Genomic DNA, 18,536 nt, shown 5'->3' with positions numbered 1-18,536 from the left:
CAGTAACATTTTTACAGTAATCAATGTAATTTTTTAGCATTGGTCGCTGCATTAATGCCAATGGTCACAAAAATGTGTCAAAATTGTCCGACGTGTCCGCCATAATGTCGTAGTCACGATAAAAATGATCGCCGCCATTACTAGTATAAAAAAAAATTATGAATAAAAATGCCATAAAACTATCCCCTATTTTGTAAATGCTATAACTTTTGCGCAAACCAATCAATAAATGCTTACTGCGATTTTTTTAACCAAAAATATGTAGAAGAAAACGTATCGGCCTAAACTGAGGAAAAAATATTTTTTTAATATATTTTTTGGGGGTATTTATTATAGCAAAGAATATAAAATAATGCATTTTTTTCGAAATTGTCCCTATTTTTTTGTTTATAGCGCAAAAAATAAAACCCGCAGAGATGATCAAATACCACCAAAAGAAAGCTCTATTTGTGAGAAAAAAAGGATGTCAATTTTGTCTGGGAGCCATGTCGCACGACCGCGCAATTGTCAGTTAAAGTGATGCAGTGCCGAATTGCAAAAAGTGCTCTGGTCAGGAAGGGGGTAAATTCTTCTGGGGCTGAAGTGGTTAAAGGGGTTGTAAACCCTCGTGTTTTTTCACCTTAAAGTGATACTAAAGGATTGTTTTTTCTTTTTTTAAATAACAAACATGTCATACTTACCTCCACTGTGCATCCATTTCTGGGGTCCCTCGGTGGCTCTTGCGGTTTCTCCCCACATTAGATAACCCCCTTGGAGAAGCACTCTCCCGAGGGGGTTGCCTTGCGGGCACGCTCCTGAGCCCAGCATTCAATGTCCATAGAGGCCGAATGCAGGTCTCGGCCACGCCCCCGGAGCGTGCGCCATTGGATCTGATTGACAGCAGTGGGAACCAATGGCTGTGCTGCTATCAATCTATCCAATCAAGAGCTGGGAACCCATGAAGAAAGGGACGTCGGGGGCGCACCGACGGAACTTCGGGGCTCAGGTAAGTAAAACGGGGGGGGGGGGGGCTAGGGGGCCAGTGCCTGCCAGGAGTTTTTTCACCTTAAGGCTTAAGATGCTTTAAGGTGAAAAAACACGAGGCTTTAATGCATCCTATGAAAAATACATTAAAAATTAAAGAAAGATCAGAAAAAAAAAATGAAAAAAATGTTTTTTTTAACTTACCAGAAATGCCTGTTGCTAGGCACATCATCCTAATCTGCCTCTTCCTCCTCCGTGGAGATCTTCTATCTTCTTTTCTCCGTGCGGCGTCTTCTGGGTAATGGGTCGCGCTGTGTTCTGGGAACTGTGTGTCCCAGAACACAGCCCGCCCATTCACAAAGCGCTGTGCGACTCACGCATGCGCAGTAGGAAACGGGCAGTGAAGCCTTGCGGCTTCACTGCCTGTTTCCCTTAGCCAAAATGGCGGCGCCAGGACCCGAGAGCCGAGGGACGGGTCAGCCTCGGGCGACCGACATCGCGGGCGCCCTGGACAGGTAAGTGTGCTTATTAAGTCAGCAGCTACAGTGTTTGCAGCTGCTGACTTTAAATTTTTTTTTAAACCGGTCCTCCTCTTTAAGGTGAAAAAACCCCTGGCAGTGACCGGCCCCACCGCCCCCCCCCCCCCCCCTTTTTACTTATCTGAGCCCTGGAACTTCATCTGGTGGGGACGTGCTATTCCTCTGCCCAGGGTTCTCGGCTCTTATATAGATACATTGATAGCAGCACACACAGCCATTGGCCTCTGCTGCTGTCAATCAAATCCAATGATGTGGGCATTGGGGGCCAGGCCGAGTCATATATTTGACGACTATGGCCACCGAATGTTTGACTCGGGAGTGTGCCCGCAAGGTAATCCCCTCAGGAGAGCGCTTCTCCTAGGGGGTTATCTGATGCCGCGAGATCAGCCAGGGGACCCCAGAAGACGGTGGTCGGGGCCACTCTGTGCAAAACGAGCTGCACAGTGGAGGTAAGTATATGTTTGTTATTTTCTTTTTTAATAAACAAAGCTTTACAATCAGTTGAAGACATGTCCCCTAGTATTATTATTATTATTTATTATACAGGTTTTATATAGCGCCAACAGTTTGCTCAGCACTTTACAACATGAGGGCAGACATTACAGTTACATTACAATTTGTTACAAGAGGAATCAGAGGGCCCTGCTCATTAGAGTTTACAATCTAAAAATTAACCTATTGATTTCTGCTCTCCCTAGGACTTTTGAGGAGAGGAGTGATCATTTTCACCAGCCCCTCCCTATTAGATTGTAAGCTCTCAGGAGCAGGGTTCTCCTAACTCCATTGTATTGTATTGTATTTTCTCTTTCTTTATATTGTAAAACTGTTGATGCTATTAAAATCCTGTATAATAACAATCATCATTTTGAGAAATGACTAAATTGTAGACACAACAACACAGTTTTGTGAGGAGCTGTTCTAATAAATTCCTGTGTGTGTGGTAATATAGATGACACATCTGTGTGCACAAAGCAGACACACAATGAGATGTATGTTGTGTGTGCCTGGTATAAGAGGCGAGGTTGGAATATGTGGTATCACTGACAGGGACTGAAGCAGTTTATATGATATGACTGCTCCCTGTATGTCTGGGAAGTGTCAGGAGGAGCAGGAGTCAGGGTTTCCCCCCTCCCCTGAGTGATCTTTGTCTGTTTCTTCAGCCTTCTCCTCACTCCCCACCTTCCTTCCTCCACAAGGGGGGACAGCTGCATTTCATCCACAGCCTATCCACCAGCACAGCCAACAGGCTCCCAGTACAGCCCTGACTGGAGGTGCCCCTGACTGGTACCCAGCCATCTCTGCTGACAATGCTGCCTTTCTTCCCTGCTCTCCTGCTCTCCCTGGCAGGTAAGTACCACACTCAGTAGGCAGTGAGGGAAACTTTTTGTTTTTTTGTTTGCAGCTTTCTTCAATGAATCAGGTGAAAAGTAGCCGGTAGGACTGAAAGTTGAGGATTTGCAGTGTTCCAGCCCAGAGGTAATGCAATGAGTATGGAAAGTGTTGGGAGTTGTGGATGCCAGCATTGCAGAGTGGGATGGGTGCTGAGTGTGTGTTGGAGAGGAGAGATGAGGCTGCAGGCTCTTCTCCTTTTATTCTCCAGTAGCTTGCTCAGCACCATGCACACTGTCCTGTGGAGGATGCATCCACATTTATCTCTATGGCTGCTCAATCAGCCTCTTTACAGGACTGTGCACACTGTTCACACTTTGCAGAATGAAACTTTTGCTCCGAGTCTGCTGAGGTTTTATTTTTTAACATGACATTGTTTTGAATGAAGTTTTTTTTGCTGGCCATGAAGTATTGTATGAAGATTGCAGTGCACTGTCTTTGGATTGCATCTGTTTTATTCCTATAAATGGCGCATTACCACGCCGCAAAAACGTGCATTGCACACATTTTGTGGCGTGACCCCGTTTTCTCAAATGGGTCACGCTCAGTGTCAGTCATAGGCATGTGCAGGGGGTGTGCCAGGTGTGCATAATCACTGTGTGTGGTGCAGATTCCCCCTATTGCCCGGACTTCCCCCATATTGCACCCCCCTCAGTGTTTCTGGCTTTCCTCCTCTCCTTTCCCCCTGGCTGCTGCGGGGAAGTCTCACAATGGAGAGTGGGGCAAAGGACTAGTAAATATGTCATTTACCAGCCATTTCCTTTTCGAAATGAACACACTCACTTACTGTGTTCATTCATAACTGAAGCATATTCAATTGTGTTACTATGCCTCAGTTTGTGAATGAACAGGTAGCCACTCAGCACAGAGCACTTCCCATTCATTCACTGATCAGTGCAGAGGAGGCTGAAGAGAAAGGCATGTGCATTTGAGCTTTGGGGTGCACACCCTAATGCAATATATACTGCCTGCTGAACATAACAGGGGCTATTATATTTGTCAGATTTTGTCCCTTACGCTGACTCCTGTTCTGTTAGTGAATATCTGCCTCCAATGGTGCGGTGGGGGTTAATACAACTAAGAGGCTGTCACAGGCTGTCATTAACCGCTTGCCGACCAGCCGCCGCACTTGTAGTGCGGCAACATGGCTTGGCTGCACGAATAGCCGTCATGTTATGTCGCTTCTAGATTTGGCCACTAGGGGCATGCATGTGCCCCCTGCCCGCCCACAGAGCTGATGCGAGTGCCAGGCGGTCAAAATCACCGCCAGGCTCCCGCGATCGCTCGGGGCACAAGGAGAACCAGGATCTGTGTGTAAACACACAGTTTCTGGTTCTCTGAGGGGAGAACAGACAGATCATCTGTTCATACAGAGTATGAACAGCGATCTGTCATCTCCCCTACACAGTCCCCTCCCCCTTTCAGTTAGAACACACATTAGGGAACACATTAAAACCTTGATCGCCCCCTAGTGGTTAACCCCTTCACTGCAAGTGACATTTTTACAGTAATCAATGCATTTTTATAGCACTGATCTCTGTAAAAATGGCAATGGTCCCAAAAATGTGTCAAAAATGTCTGACGTGTCTGCCATAATGTCGCAGTCCCGATACACATTGCAGATCGCTGCCATTACTAGTAAAAACAAAAAAAATGATAAAAATGCCATAAAACTATCCCCTATTTTGTAGACGCTATAACTTTTGCGCAAACCAATCAATATATGCTTATTGCAATTTTTTTTTTTACCAAGAATATGTATCAGCCTAGACTGAGGAAAAAAATATTTTTTATATATATTTTTGGGGGATATTTATTATCGCAAAAAGTAAAAAATATTGCTTTTTTTTAAAATTGGCGCTCTTTTTTTGTTTATAGCTCAAAAAATAAAAACCGCAGAGGTGATCAAATAACACCAAAAGAAAGCTCTATTTGTTTGGGTGCCACGTCGCACGACTGTGCAATTGTCAGTTAAATCGACGCAGTGCCGAATCGCAAAAAGTGCTCTGGTCAGGAAGGGGATAAAATCTTCCGGGGCTGAAGCGGTTAAGAGAGCCCCACTATGCCCACCCTTTCTGTCTAGCTGCTCCATTCATATAATCCACACTACAGCATCTTAGAATGGAACATGATATATTAATAGAGGGGGCGGAGCTATCAATCATTCAGTTGTCCTCCATTCATAGATCATTTTCCATTCACAGACGCTGTAGTAATGGCTTATATGAATGGAGCACCTAGGCAGAAAGGACGGGCATAGTCGGGCACTCTTGATGAGAGCCTGTAAAAGCCCTTCAGTTGTAGTACCCCCCCCCCCCCCCCCACACCAGATGATTAGATGATTACTGCCACTAGGGTGTTGGGGGGGGGGGGCAGGGACAACTTAATGAGCAGGAATCGGCACAAAGAACACATCCTACTTACGGTACTGTAAATGATGACCTTTGTGATATTTTTTTTTTTTTTTGGCTGCACTTAGGCTTTCAAAAACGACTTTTATTTACATACAATATATATTGTACACTTTTATGATATTGTATATAAATAAATATATTTTTTTAACAATATAATATCTTTTGGTTGCTGGCATGACACCTTTAGACTTGCGGTTGGGGGAAGGGGGTGAGCCATGTTTTTAGTGTCCCCCCAACCCCCCCCCCCTCTTTAAAGCAGAACTTCATCCTACAGCGGGTACCTAATTTTGACAGATACTGCCTGCTCCTACCTCCGCCTGGGCAATCTGAGCGGATTCATGCCCCCTTCCCTCCCACAACCTCTTGGGATAGGTCTCAGGTCCCTCAGGTCCCGACCATTCAGGAAGTACAGCTCCTGCATGCGCAGTGGGGACCCGACTGCTAAGCCACAGATAGTCAAAGCGAGCCTCAAGCAGTCAACGTGGCAGTGCTGGAGACCAAAAGACCATCAAAGAACCAGCCCAGGTGAAAACAGCCCTGGATTCCTGTGCTGGTAAATGTACAGTATTTGTAGCTGCTGACTTTAAGCTGCAAAGGCAATGGATGGGGTGTTGATATGCCGTGGTCTAAATGCTTTCATTCACATCCGCGACACAAATTTTCCCTCCTGTTTCATTGATCTGCAATCCAAATGGTGATGCACCACAAATGCACGCAATTGCGGAGCGTTGGTGCAGCTTTTACACGGTTAAAACAGGCAGTCAGGAGGCATCACATTGCTTCCTTACCACCTGTTAAACGCCTCTAATTCCAAAAGTGGATTACTTTTGATTGTCGCATCAGTTCATGTGCATGTCTAAAAACCTAATCTTAAAGTCCCAAGTGGTGCAGTTGATACAGTATTACTGGGATGCGGTGTCCAAAACTGAATATATAAAGGGACACTATCTTTTGAGCTTTGCTGATGTGTCACACATTTCACAGAGCCTGCCTGAACTACAGAGGGGCTGGGAGGAGAAGTTTCAGGAGGCAGAGTCAGTACAGAAATCACTGCTTGTAGGCAGCAAAGTACTGTGGGACATGTAGTCCTTAGACATTAAAAGTAAACAGCAGAGGAGAAGCTGCAAAGCATGCAGGGAATCCAGGAAGTTGTGGAAAGAGATGGCCAGCAGACAGGCAGAACTCACAACATTAAAATAGATTTTCCAAGTAAGGGCCCTTTCACACGGGCAGACCAATCAGGTTTTTCAGGGAACCCAATCAGACCCTCGAGTCTCCTCTATTTCAGCCTGTCATTGAGTTATACAGACTAAGCAGTTGCTACTGACCTGGGATCCTGGCTGTGGGTATCTGCAGGCATACTTGCCACGGCATGCCTGTTTAAGACGTGTGAATGAGGCCTTGAAGCTTAAATTTTATGTAATTTTTTAGAGTGTAACCCAAAAACTAAAAATATAATATTCTCTATATAGCTGCATTCGTTTTCTTTTTTCAGGCTTCTTTTTTCCTTTATTTTTACCTGGCGATCTGGCCAGTAACACACTTACTGTCTTAAACTATCCATATATATTCTGATTGTACAATCTCCTTAACCCCTTCCCACGGCTGCCCCCCTTGCTCTGTATGAGAATCTAAATGCTAGGAGGCAGAGGTAGGAATTCCAATCATGTGACCACTGTGATTGACTGTCACAGTGGTCACATGACTAGGAGCAACGGGAGCTTCCCGTAACAATAATCAATTTCCTATGGATGCATATATGTGGCGGCTCGATGCTAAAGCCCACCTGCCCAGAGGCCGCTTATATGCATACAACAGTAGGAATTAATTAAAACAGCATTAAACCCAAAAACAAAACATAATCTATTATAGTTTACTAATTATTTAGCGGTGGTGGCTTCAATTGTTTTCTTTTTTTTTAACCCCCCCCCTCCCCCCCATTCACACAAATGAGTTTTCTCATGCACCTGCTGCTTCCTTGCACTGCACGACAAGGGAAATTACATTTTTCTCTACGGTTCTTGTTTACATCAATGCAGTGCAGCTGCAGTGCTTTTTTTCTAAAAGGTGCAGGTGCCACTTTGGTGCAGGGTTAGGCTTTGGTTTAGGGTGTCTGAATTCTGGATGAAATAGTAAAGCATACACCTTTGGACAGCAGCATTGTCAGTCTGGGTAGAGGGTAGCATTAGACTATTGGATTTAGATGAACGTGACTAACAAATGGAAGCTGAATTCCTTTTAGGATAAAGGTTTTACATAAATTTATAAAATCTGCCCAATGTAAGCACCTGTCAGTGGTAAATGGTTTGTCTCAACTCTCTAACTGCTACTTTGTCTGGACAGCCTGGTCTGTTAAAAGGAGTTGAAAAACAACAGAGTTACTGGCTGGATCACTAGGTAAAAATAAAGGAAAGAACTAAAGCAGCAATCACATCTAAGGCCGCGTACACACGCGCGGACTGTTCGCCCAACCTTGTCCGCTGAACAGTGTTTGGGCGGACAGTCCGCTCGTGTGTGGGGCTTCAGCGGACAGTTTCAGCGGACAGTTGGCCGAACAAGGTCTTACGGAAATTCCGAAAAACTGTCCGCTGAAACAAGGTTTCAGCGGACTGTTCGCTCGTGTGTAGGCTTGTTCGGCCAACTAAGTCTCGCGCATGCTCAGAAAGGATTTCCACGTCGGAAGGTTGCATTGCAGTGTATAGGACGTCGTATTTTTCGCCCCGTCGTACGTGCCGTTCACGTCATCGCGCACGGTTTCAGCAAACTGTTCGTCCGTCGTGTGTGGCCATGTCCGTCCATGCTAAGTTTGAGCGGACTGTTCGCTCAAACTGTTGGACGGACAAAGTTGGGCCAACAGTCCGCGCGTGTGTACGCGGCCTAAGAACTGGTGAGCTGCAATTTAATAAAAATTTTTTTTTTGGTTTTAATATCACGTTACCTGTCAGGTAGAAGTGACTGGACAGCTGTACAGCTGCCTAACCACTTCAATGTGCCCCTGGTACATTCAACCTCTTCCCCCCGCAACAGGTAGGTATGATCTTGCTAATGGCCCGTACACACTATCTGAAAATTGGACGACAGACCGTTCGACTTTTTCCACTTAATCGCCGCAAGTAGAAATTGAATAGGTTACTAAAGTCACAAAAATTCTTGTAGGACAGAAAAAAAAATCGGAAGTGATGTCATGTGTTGTAATGTAATTGTATTGTATTTTCAGAAGACAACTATACTGACTAAACAAAAATCGTACGATCTGGTATAAGGAAAATTTTCATGCTTGTCCAATCAAATAATATCAGATGAATTGTAGTGATTGGCTCTCGCAAGATCTGTACTAACGATCTGCTTATCGTACGATCGCGTCGAAAGTGTTATTCTACGTCCGATTTTTGGATCGTGTGTGCGGGCCATTAGGGTCTTTTCACACAGGTGTTTCGATCAGGTCCAACTGTCAGTTTTTTAGGCAGACCTGATCAGGTGGTACATGCATTCCTATGATCTGTGTCCATTTACACCAGCCTACCTCTGGGTCCAATCAGGCCCACTGAACAAATGGAGGAGGACTGCATTTGGACAGACCAGATCGGAGGCAGCCAGGTGTAAACAGGCTATGGAGTCTGTTTACTCCTGGCTGCCTAATAGAACAGAGCTGGCTGTGTCTGTGTGTGTCCACTTCTGCATAAACAGAGCAGGATCCCCTGCTGATTGGAATACACACCACTCATGTGAAAGGACTCTTACTTAGTAAGAACCCAGGAGTGAGGTGTATTACACTACTTCAGGGTTCAGCTGTCACTTTCGCAGCTGCTGTAGTCAGGGGAGAAGATAACAGAGCGTAGATTGCAACGAAGGGCAGGTGAGACATCAGGATCTAAAAAGAACTTTGATGCCTCATAAAAGAGTATATTTTACAACAAAATAGTATCACATACTCACAAATCAAATGATTGGCTACACTCACTTCTCTACTGCATCAAAGGAGCAGCAATGTAGCCATCCTTGACCATCAGTATTGTCACTGTGTTGGAGTGGGTTGTATTAGATGCACTAGCAAATTTAGATGCTCTGAAAAGCATTCTGCAGTGGATCGCTTTTCAAAGCGCAGCTAAACAGCTGCCCTCAGGCCCTCAGGAGGTGATCCTGCTGTCTCTTGAATGCCTGAGTTATTTTTATGCTGAATGGCAGTTTATAATACGGCAAATGCTCTGCAAATGTGAGCCAAGCATTTGGAACACAATTGTGGCGTAGCCCTATTGATTTATATCACAGAGTTTGACAGGCAGTACCATTCTTCTGTCTCTTCATGTAATCCCAGACAGACTTGATGATGTTAAGATCAGGGCTCTGTGAGGGCCAAACGATCACTTCCAGGACTCCTTGCTCTTCTTTACACTGAAAATAGTTCTTAATGACATTGGCTGCATGTTTGGGGTCGCTGTCCTGCTGCAGAATACATTTGGGGCCAATTACACACCTCCCTGATGGTATGGCATGATGGATAATTGTCTGCCTGTACGTCTAACATTGAGGGTACCATTGATCCTAACAAAATCTCCAACTCCATTTGCAGAAATGCAGCTGCAAACTTGCAAGGAACCTTCACCACGCTTCAACGTTACCTGCAGACACTTATTAGTATACCGCTCTCCAGCCCTTCAGCAAACAAATTGTCTCCTACTACAGACAAATATTTAAAATTTGGACTCATCAGTCCAGAGCATCTGTTGCCACTTTTTTACAACCCAGTTCCTATGTTTTCCTTCATAGGACATGGAAACAAGGCTAAGTGAGTTAATTATGCCCAAAAACATAGAAACTGGGGTGCAGAAAAATGGCAGCAGGTGCTCCGGATTCCATCCTGAAACACCTCCTTGTGTGTTTGCAGCAGCCAATAGGAGGAGAGGAGGGAAGCTGGCATCGCTGCGGGGAGGGAGGTGGTCAGCAGGGGGAATTTGTGTCACACGGGGCGATTAGGGTGTGATTAGCTCCAACTTGTCTTGCATACACACGGTCACACAAATGTTGGGCAACAACTACGAACGTAGTGACGTACAAGATGTACGTGATATCTCCATTACAAACGCTAGTATTACAAGACCGAGCACTTCTGGCTCGTCCTTGCTTGCGAGCATGCGTGTTTGTACTTTGGACTTTTTGTGTACACGCAATCGGAAAGTCAGACGACAAACATTTGTTGGTGGAAAATTTGAGAACACGCTAGCCAAGATTTGTTGGCGGAAAGTCCGACAACAAATGTCTGATGGAGCATACACACGGTCAGACTTTCACCCAACAAGCTCACGTCCAACATTTCCCATTGGAAAATCTGATCGTGTGTAAGCAGCATTACACTGACAGATAGCTGACAGGAGAGATCAGAATAATGGCTGTATTGTTGTACTCATGATTTTATACTATCCATTTAGCAAGCATGGGTACTCAGGGGCAATGTTTACCTTCTTAAAGCGGAGTTCTACCCACCACTACTACTTGGTCTTAAACAAAAGACCACCCCTCGTTTTTGGATATACAATTTTTTCTCTTAACTTAGTAGTAAAAAAGGTGAACTTCGGTCATAGCCTCACTGCGGCGAGGTACGTCACTTCCTCTTCTGGCTCTGCCCCTCCTCCTTACCCCCCGCTGCCTTCTGGGACCTGTGTGTGTCCCAGAAGACTACAGGGCCCTTCAGAAAGTGTTGCATGACTCGCACATATGCAGCAGGAACCCGGCTGTGAAGCTGCAGACTTTTAAAAAAACTTTTTTGAGGGGGGAACCCCGCTTTAACTGCGGTAGAGAAAAGCTAGTTCAGAATAGTGCAGGATTGCAGGGACATTTGAATCACAAGTCAGGCCGAAAACGACAAATCTTTTTTTCTGGTAACTCAGCTCCTATGTACAGAATGTACAGTAGTTCAGCTGTAAATGTATCTTTTTGCCTGGATTTTAACTTCAACAAATCACTATTTTTTTACCCTTAAGCCAGCTAGCACTTGTTACATTTGAATTTGGTTTCAGAGATGGTTACTTTGGCATGCTCTGCACTACAGTACTGTGTAAAAGTCTTTGGTCGCCAATGAAAATGATATTTGCTTAAACAACACTATTTAACCTTAGATTATACTGTATACACATAACCAGTAATACTGTGTGCTTTTCAAACAGATGAGTATTTCAGATGTCTTCCCTCAAAAGACAAATCTTTGTTGCTTTGATACGCTGCTGTACATTTTTTTTTTCCAACAGCCTTATGGTAAATTCTTCCAGCCTTCTTGTAGGACTTGTTATAATTCTTTTGACGTCTTCTAGTTCTTTTCCCTGTACAGTGATCCCACACAGCTTTGTTTACATCTGCAGACTTCTGCTCCAAGTGGGTCTAGTTGTATTTAAAGTGTGTTTGTGGTCGTTATCATAGTGAAAAGGAAGTTTTTATTAGTAATTTTTCTTAAATGGTTTTTCATCATAGAAAGAGAAAAATAAAAGTCAGCAGCTACAAAAACTGCTCCCCAGCTGGCCTGACTTTAAGTATTTCAAGTAAGCCTGCCCCCTGCCGATCCTAGTTGGGGATTGGTCAGGGCTCCCTGAAACACCCCAGACAGCTCCACCTCTCTTCCCCGCCTCTTCTTCTAGAATCCTCCAGAAGAAAGAGGGAGGTTATAGTAGAGTGAGTCACAGCTGCTACTCTAGCATACCTCCCAACTTTTGAACTTCAGAATGAGGGACACTTTAAGGAGTGAGTGAACTGTGGTACTAAGCGCGCCATGCAAAATGTGGGTGTGATCAAACAACTATCAGTGGGAGGAGCTTAAGGGTGAAGGGCTCATTGTGTATAAACTGCAGGGTTCAAGAGTGTGCTATAGTACAGAGTGCAGGGTTGAGGAGTGTGCTGTGTACCAAGTGTAGAGTTGAGGGGTGTGGCTGTGGCACTGTTAAAAAGACAGGGAGAAGGCTGACATTATAACTGTTATGCAGTGTACACACGACCAGACTTTCCAGCAGACTAGGTCCGAAGGAAATAGTCCGTCAGACAGGCTAGTCCAATCGTTTTTTGAAAAAAAAAAAAAAATCCGACGGACCTAGAAATAGAACATGTTTCAAATCTATCCAACGGACTCAATTCCGACGGACTAAAATCAGGGAAACCGTTCATCTGTGTGCTGGTTCGATTGACCAAATACGACACAAGGGAAGCTATTGGCTACTGGCTTTTGAACTTCCTTGTTTAGTCCCGTTTACGTCATCACATTCAAAACTAATGGACTTAGTCCATTTGTGTGTGGCAAAGTCCATTCATTCGAAAAGTCTGTCAGAACTCCGCCGAAAGTCAGTCGGGAAGACCTTTGGACCTAGTCTGCTGGAAAGTCCGGTCGTGTGTACGCGGCATTAGAGGGACACGGGCTATGTACTATACAGTAAATCACAGAGGCAGATGTAACCTACCAACCTGTGTGATCATTTACTAAATGTCCTCAGTCTGGTCACCTTGTGCTGTGCCAGGAAGAAACTGTCCCCTATATGGGTGCTCCCTGTCACCATCTGTTGCCACCCCATGCCCAGAGCAGTCAGTGCCACCCCCATGCCCCCAGGTGAGTGGTGTCCTCCCCAGTCATTGTTTGCCCACCTGTCAGCCCCTCCCCCCCAGTGATCCGCAGGGACATAACTATATACCTGTAACCTGTAGTAGGGGAGCAGCCCATTGCTCGGCACAAACCATCTCCAGACTGGCAGTGGTGTGGTAGCTCTTCAGGTAGTTGGTTCATTTGAAGAGCCAGCCTTTGTAGGTGTCAGGGCCGGGGGTTTAAAAATCAAAGGCAAATGGAGAGAAGAATGCCCAAAGGACCACAACATCGAGCAACTGAGCAACAGTGGCCAATCAGAATAAGAAAAATTACATATACACAAATGAACACACAAAAAATCCTTTATTACTACAAAAAAAATATAGTGCAAAAAAACAGAAACCACCAGTAAAAGACAACGTTGTCTATGAAAACCATAAATTGCATACTCACATACATACATTCCACACATACATTGAATAACGTAGCCATAAGATGGAATATTGCATAGGGGATTGTGTATGAGGGCCACTTGAACAATGTCCTCAGAGAGATGCTGTAGATAAAGGTTTGATAATGGCACAGTGAACCAGCCCAATGGCTCTGACCCGTAACAGCCAATGAAGGCTTAAATTATGCATTTTCTGCTGCAGCACCCCTACACAGAGACATACCATGTACACAGGGAGGGTCGCATAAATAAAAAAAAGCACCCAGAGCACCAGCTGCAAGAAGAGAAATTAATAATGGCACACCTACGTATACTTCAATAGATAGTGACTGTACCTACCTAAATTAATTGTTCAAAAATTACACGTGACCATTGGTGAATGGGCTGGTAATATAAAAAAATCTTATGCTCAAAAATTGTCTACATACAGTCACTCCTCACTATGCTTAGGTATGAGCAGGCTAGGAATTGAATAGAAGTTGGTGGCCGCAGAGCAGTTAAGTGGCAGCAAGTGAAGAGTTAACATAACTTCTCTGCAGATCACAGTATAGGCAGCCTAGATTAGATTTATGGCAGAAGCAGGAAGTAAATCAACAGGATTCATTGTGGGACACAGCACATCATACACACACACACACTCACATGCAGACCCATACAAATCCATACACACACACACTCACATGAAGACCCATACAAATCCATACACACACACACTCACATGCAGACCCATACAAATCCATACACACACACTCACATGCAGACCATACAAATCCATACACACACACACACACACACACACACACACACACACTAACATGCAGACCCATACAAATTCATACACACACACACTCACATGCAGACCCATACAAATCCATACACACACACTCACATGCAGACCCATACAAATCCATACACACACACTCACATGCAGACCCATACAAATCCATACACACACTCATACACACACACACTAACATGCAGACCCATACAAATTCATACACACATACACTCACATTCAGACCCATACAAATCCATACACACACACACAGACACATACAAATCCATACGCACTCATACACACATACAGCACAGTAAACTGTCCTGATGACCTTCTGTGTAGACCCCTTGCCCCTGACATTCTCTGCTACACATGGGGGAGGGGGCATGGATGAGCCGAGACTGAGGGGGTGGATTTCTTTCTTTAGTGAATGCAGCCAGGAGGAGAGCTCAGCGAGTGAAATCACAGGGCATCTCTAAAGGGCTCTTCAATCACTTGTGCAGCCGAAGGGACTGGGGGTATTAAAGGAAGCACAGCCCAATGTGCTCTAGACTGGCTACCATGTGACCCCCCACCTTCTTCTCACATGTAAACTCTGCCTCCACGGAACATGTCTATCCTTTGTCCCAGCCCTGCTCTTACCTTACATTTGCAACTTGGAGTCGGGGGCGGAGCTGAGAGAGAGAGCCACTCTGATCAGAGGTAGCTTCCTCCACAGTGCGCACCCACAAATTGCGCCATCAGTTGCTTGGACCCGGCGGTACTGGCAACCAGTGTCTGGAGAGAAGTTTGAGGGGGAAGGAGAAGTTTGAGGTGGGAGAGAGAAGCTGACATACCCTGCTGACAGAAATCCTTACTGGCTGCAGTGACAATTCTCACACTGAATGGAGCCCTGTGTCGGAACTCACTTGTTCTGGCACTGGGCTCCGGAACTTTAGCCCTGATCTGCGGGACCCTGGGACTTACTTCAAATCACTGGAAGGTCCCGTGGAATCCGGAACAGTTGGGAGGTATGCTCTAGACCACTCCCAGCCCACACAGATCAAAAAAAACAGGCCCAGCTCTCAGCTAGGCCTTCCTAAATTTACCTGCACTCACCAAAAGTCTTACCTCTAGCACCTACCTATGTAGAGGGTGCTACACATACATTTTCTGAGCCTTGCACTGTGTTTCATATCTTTAGCTTGTGAACCGTTTGTAAAATATAATAAATAAATGGAATGGCTGTGGTGTTCTGGCACAAGGTTAAGGAATCAAGGCTGTGTTTTAGCAATCCCACCACATATCAGAACCTTTTATATGTGTTCTGAGCATATGACACTTGCACAATACTGTATATCAATAAAAAAAATAGTACATGTCGGACTGGGTTAATTAGAATACAGAATGCACTGGGCAGCAGGGTGAAACTGTATTAGAGTGTACAGTCATAGGCGTGCGCAGTCTATTACATTAGGGTGCGCACCCCAGAGGTAAAACATACACGCGCGCGCGTGTATATATATATATATATATATATATATATATATATATATACACTATAATGTCAAAAGTACACGCACATTAAATTTAATGGTATCCCAGTCTTAGTCCATAGGGTTCAATACTGAGTTGGCCCACCCTTTGTAACTATAACAGCTTCAGCTCTTCTGGGGAGGGTGTCCACATAGTTTAGAAGTGTGTCTATGGGAATATTTGATCATTCTTCCAGAAGCCCATTTGTGAGGTATAGCACTGATGTTGGATGAGAAGGCCTGGCTCGCGGTCTCCACTCTAATTCATTCCAAAGGTGTTCTATCGGGTAGAAGTCAGGACACTCTGTGTAGGCCAGTCAAGTTTCTCCACTCCAAACTCGCTCATCCATGTCTTTATAAACCTTGCTTTGTGCACTGGTCCAAATCATTTGGTGGAGGGAGGATTATGGTGTGGGGTTGTTTTTCAGTGGTTGGGCTTGGCCCCTTAGTTCCAGTGAAGGGAACTCTAATGCCCCGTACACACGAGAGGGATTAAGTCTGACAGACCTCCAAAGGAGTTCCGACGGAGTTCTGGCGGACTTTTCGACCGAACGGACTTGACCACACACCATCACACCAAACTCCGACGGAGTCGAACGTGATGACGTACGACTGGATTCAACGTAGGAAGTTCATAGACAGTAGCCAATAGCTGCCCTAGCGTCGGTTTTAGTCCGTCGGAGTAGCACACACACGAGCAAATTTTTCGAAGGGGACCGGGTCCGGCGGAGTTCCGTCGGGAAAATTTGAAGCATGCTTCATTTCTAAAGTCCGTCAGACTTTAGCGAAGCTAAAGTCCGTTGCAGCCCACACACGATCGGATAGTCTGACGGACTCAGTCCGTCGGAGTTTGGATGTCGAAAAGTCCGCTCGTGTGTACGGGGCTTTAAGGCGTCAGCATACCAAGACATTTTGGACAATTTCATGCTCCTAACTTTGTGGAACAGTTTGGGGATGGCCCCTTCATGTTCCAACATGACTGCACATCAGTGCACAAAGCAAAGTCCATAAAGACATGGAAAAGGGAGATTGGGGTGGAGTAAAATTAAACTTCAAGTACAATAATTTACATTATAATAGTAACTAAAACATCACAAAAGTGTTACAATCTAAAAAAATAAACATTCCAAAGTGCTATAACAGTGTCAACCTCCCAACTAAAAAGTTGTTGCACTTGAATTTAATTTGTATTGCAATTATCCATAGAGGGGCTTCCACCATCCCTGCTAAGTTTAAAAAAAATGTATGTCTTATTCTCATTTTGATGTGTATTACATGCAAAATCACATATAACTGGAATTATTGCAATTGGAGTTAATCTGTATGGCAAATATCTATAGGAGGGGTTTCCACCATCCCCACTAAGTTTAAATTTTTTTATGTATTTTTTCAGTTTGATGTGACGTTACATATCACAGAGACCGGTATTGTGGTAATATTGACTTTTATTGAGATTTCTATACATTAGAGGGTTCCACCATTATTGTTAATTTATTAATCAGTAAGTTAGCGCTGCACTTTTTTTTGTGGCGTAGGAACACATAATAGTGCTTAGAGGCAGGCCTTTTACTGGCACTTTTTTTATTTTACCTCCAGTAGTTTATTGTTAATAGTAGTGTGGTGATTACCTATTATCGGCATGTGGCATTAATAAACATCGACACATTTCAGTTGTGCCCCCCCCCATGAACAATGTTCCTGGCTGCAGAGTTAATCTCCCCACCCCTGCACTCAGTCAGGGCACTGATGGGCAGCACTGATGGGCACTCATAGGTGGCACTGATAGGCAGCACTGATTGTCATTGATAGGCTGCACTGATTGGCAGCATTGATGGGCAGTAATTGGCAGCGCTGATGGGCACTAATAGGTGGCACTAATAGTTGGCACTGATAGGCATTACTGATTGGCACTGATAGGCAGCACTGACTGGCAACATTGAGTGGCACTGATAGGCAGCACTAAGTGGCACTGATTTGCAGCACTGATGGGCACTGATTGAAAATGATAGGCAGCACTAATGGGCGCTGATTGTCAGCACTCATGGGCACTGATTGGCAGCATTGACTGGCACTGATAGAAGCATTGATAGGCAGCATGGATGGGCACTGATTGGCAGCATTGATTGGCACTGATGGGCAGCGATAATGGCACTGATTGGCAGTGTTGATTGGCACTGATGGGCAGTGCTGATTGGCACTGATAGTGGCACTGATAGGTAGCACTGATTGGCACTGATAGGCAGCACTGATGGGCAGCGCTGATTTACACTGATAGCAGCACTGATGGGCAGAACTGATTGGCACTGATAGGCAGCACTGATAGAAGCATTGATAGACAGCACAGATGGGCACTGATTGACAGCATTGATTCGCACTGATGGGCAGCACAGACTGGTGGCACTGATTGGCACTGACTGGCAGCACTGATTGGCACTGATGGGAAGCACTGATGGGCAGCAGCACTCATTGACACTGACAAAGGAGAGGAGTTTTACATGCAGTAAATCGTGGCAAGAGCTGCTCAGTGTGTGAAACTGTCATGATGTAATGTATCTGCGTGCATTGTGATGACCAGCTGTCACAACTTAGGGGTGATGTCGGGGGAGGGGCGGGACCGAGCAGCTATCAAACAGCCAATGATCGGGCTGCCTAAGCAAGGGGATGGGGCACATACATGTAGAGGCCTGCCCGGACCACATCCCATCGGCTGGTGTTTGATGGCTGTTCGGTCCTGCCCACCCCCGACATCACTTCGGAGTTTTGATAGCTCCTCTCTCCTTGCAAGCAGTTTTACACACAGTGAGTGTCTCTCTCCTTACGACCAGATCTGCTGTATGTGAAAGTGATTCACAGGCAGCGCGGGCCACACACTATTTTGACATTTGACAGCGAATCTCGGGAGCCAGCATTGTGATTAGAGTGTGCCCAGGCAC

The 18,536-nt window shown here is 45.1% G+C and overlaps 1 protein-coding gene across 2 annotated transcripts in view; it reads left to right on the top strand.

The window, feature by feature from the left end:
- Nucleotides 1-2,645: 2,645 nt before the first annotated feature.
- Nucleotides 2,646-18,536, top strand: part of MAMDC2 (MAM domain containing 2) — a 147,903-nt gene continuing 132,012 nt past the window's right edge. Inside the window, exon 1 of one of the 2 annotated variants that reach the window (XM_077474958.1) lies at nt 2,646-2,849. In XM_077474958.1, coding sequence (XP_077331084.1) covers nt 2,810-2,849 — 40 coding nt within the window. In that variant the 5' untranslated portion in view covers nt 2,646-2,809. The remainder of the gene's footprint in view (nt 2,850-18,536) is intronic. The other variant, XM_077474957.1, reaches the window with a different exon arrangement.

This window comes from Lithobates pipiens, unplaced genomic scaffold (genome assembly GCF_037356315.1).
Source record: "Lithobates pipiens isolate NorthernLeopardFrog02 unplaced genomic scaffold, aLitPip1_a1.2 Scaffold_13, whole genome shotgun sequence".
In the NCBI taxonomy this organism is placed as follows: domain Eukaryota; kingdom Metazoa; phylum Chordata; class Amphibia; order Anura; family Ranidae; genus Lithobates; species Lithobates pipiens.
The sequence above is the reverse complement of the archived record's forward strand: the minus strand, read 5'-3'. Positions and strand labels throughout refer to the sequence as shown.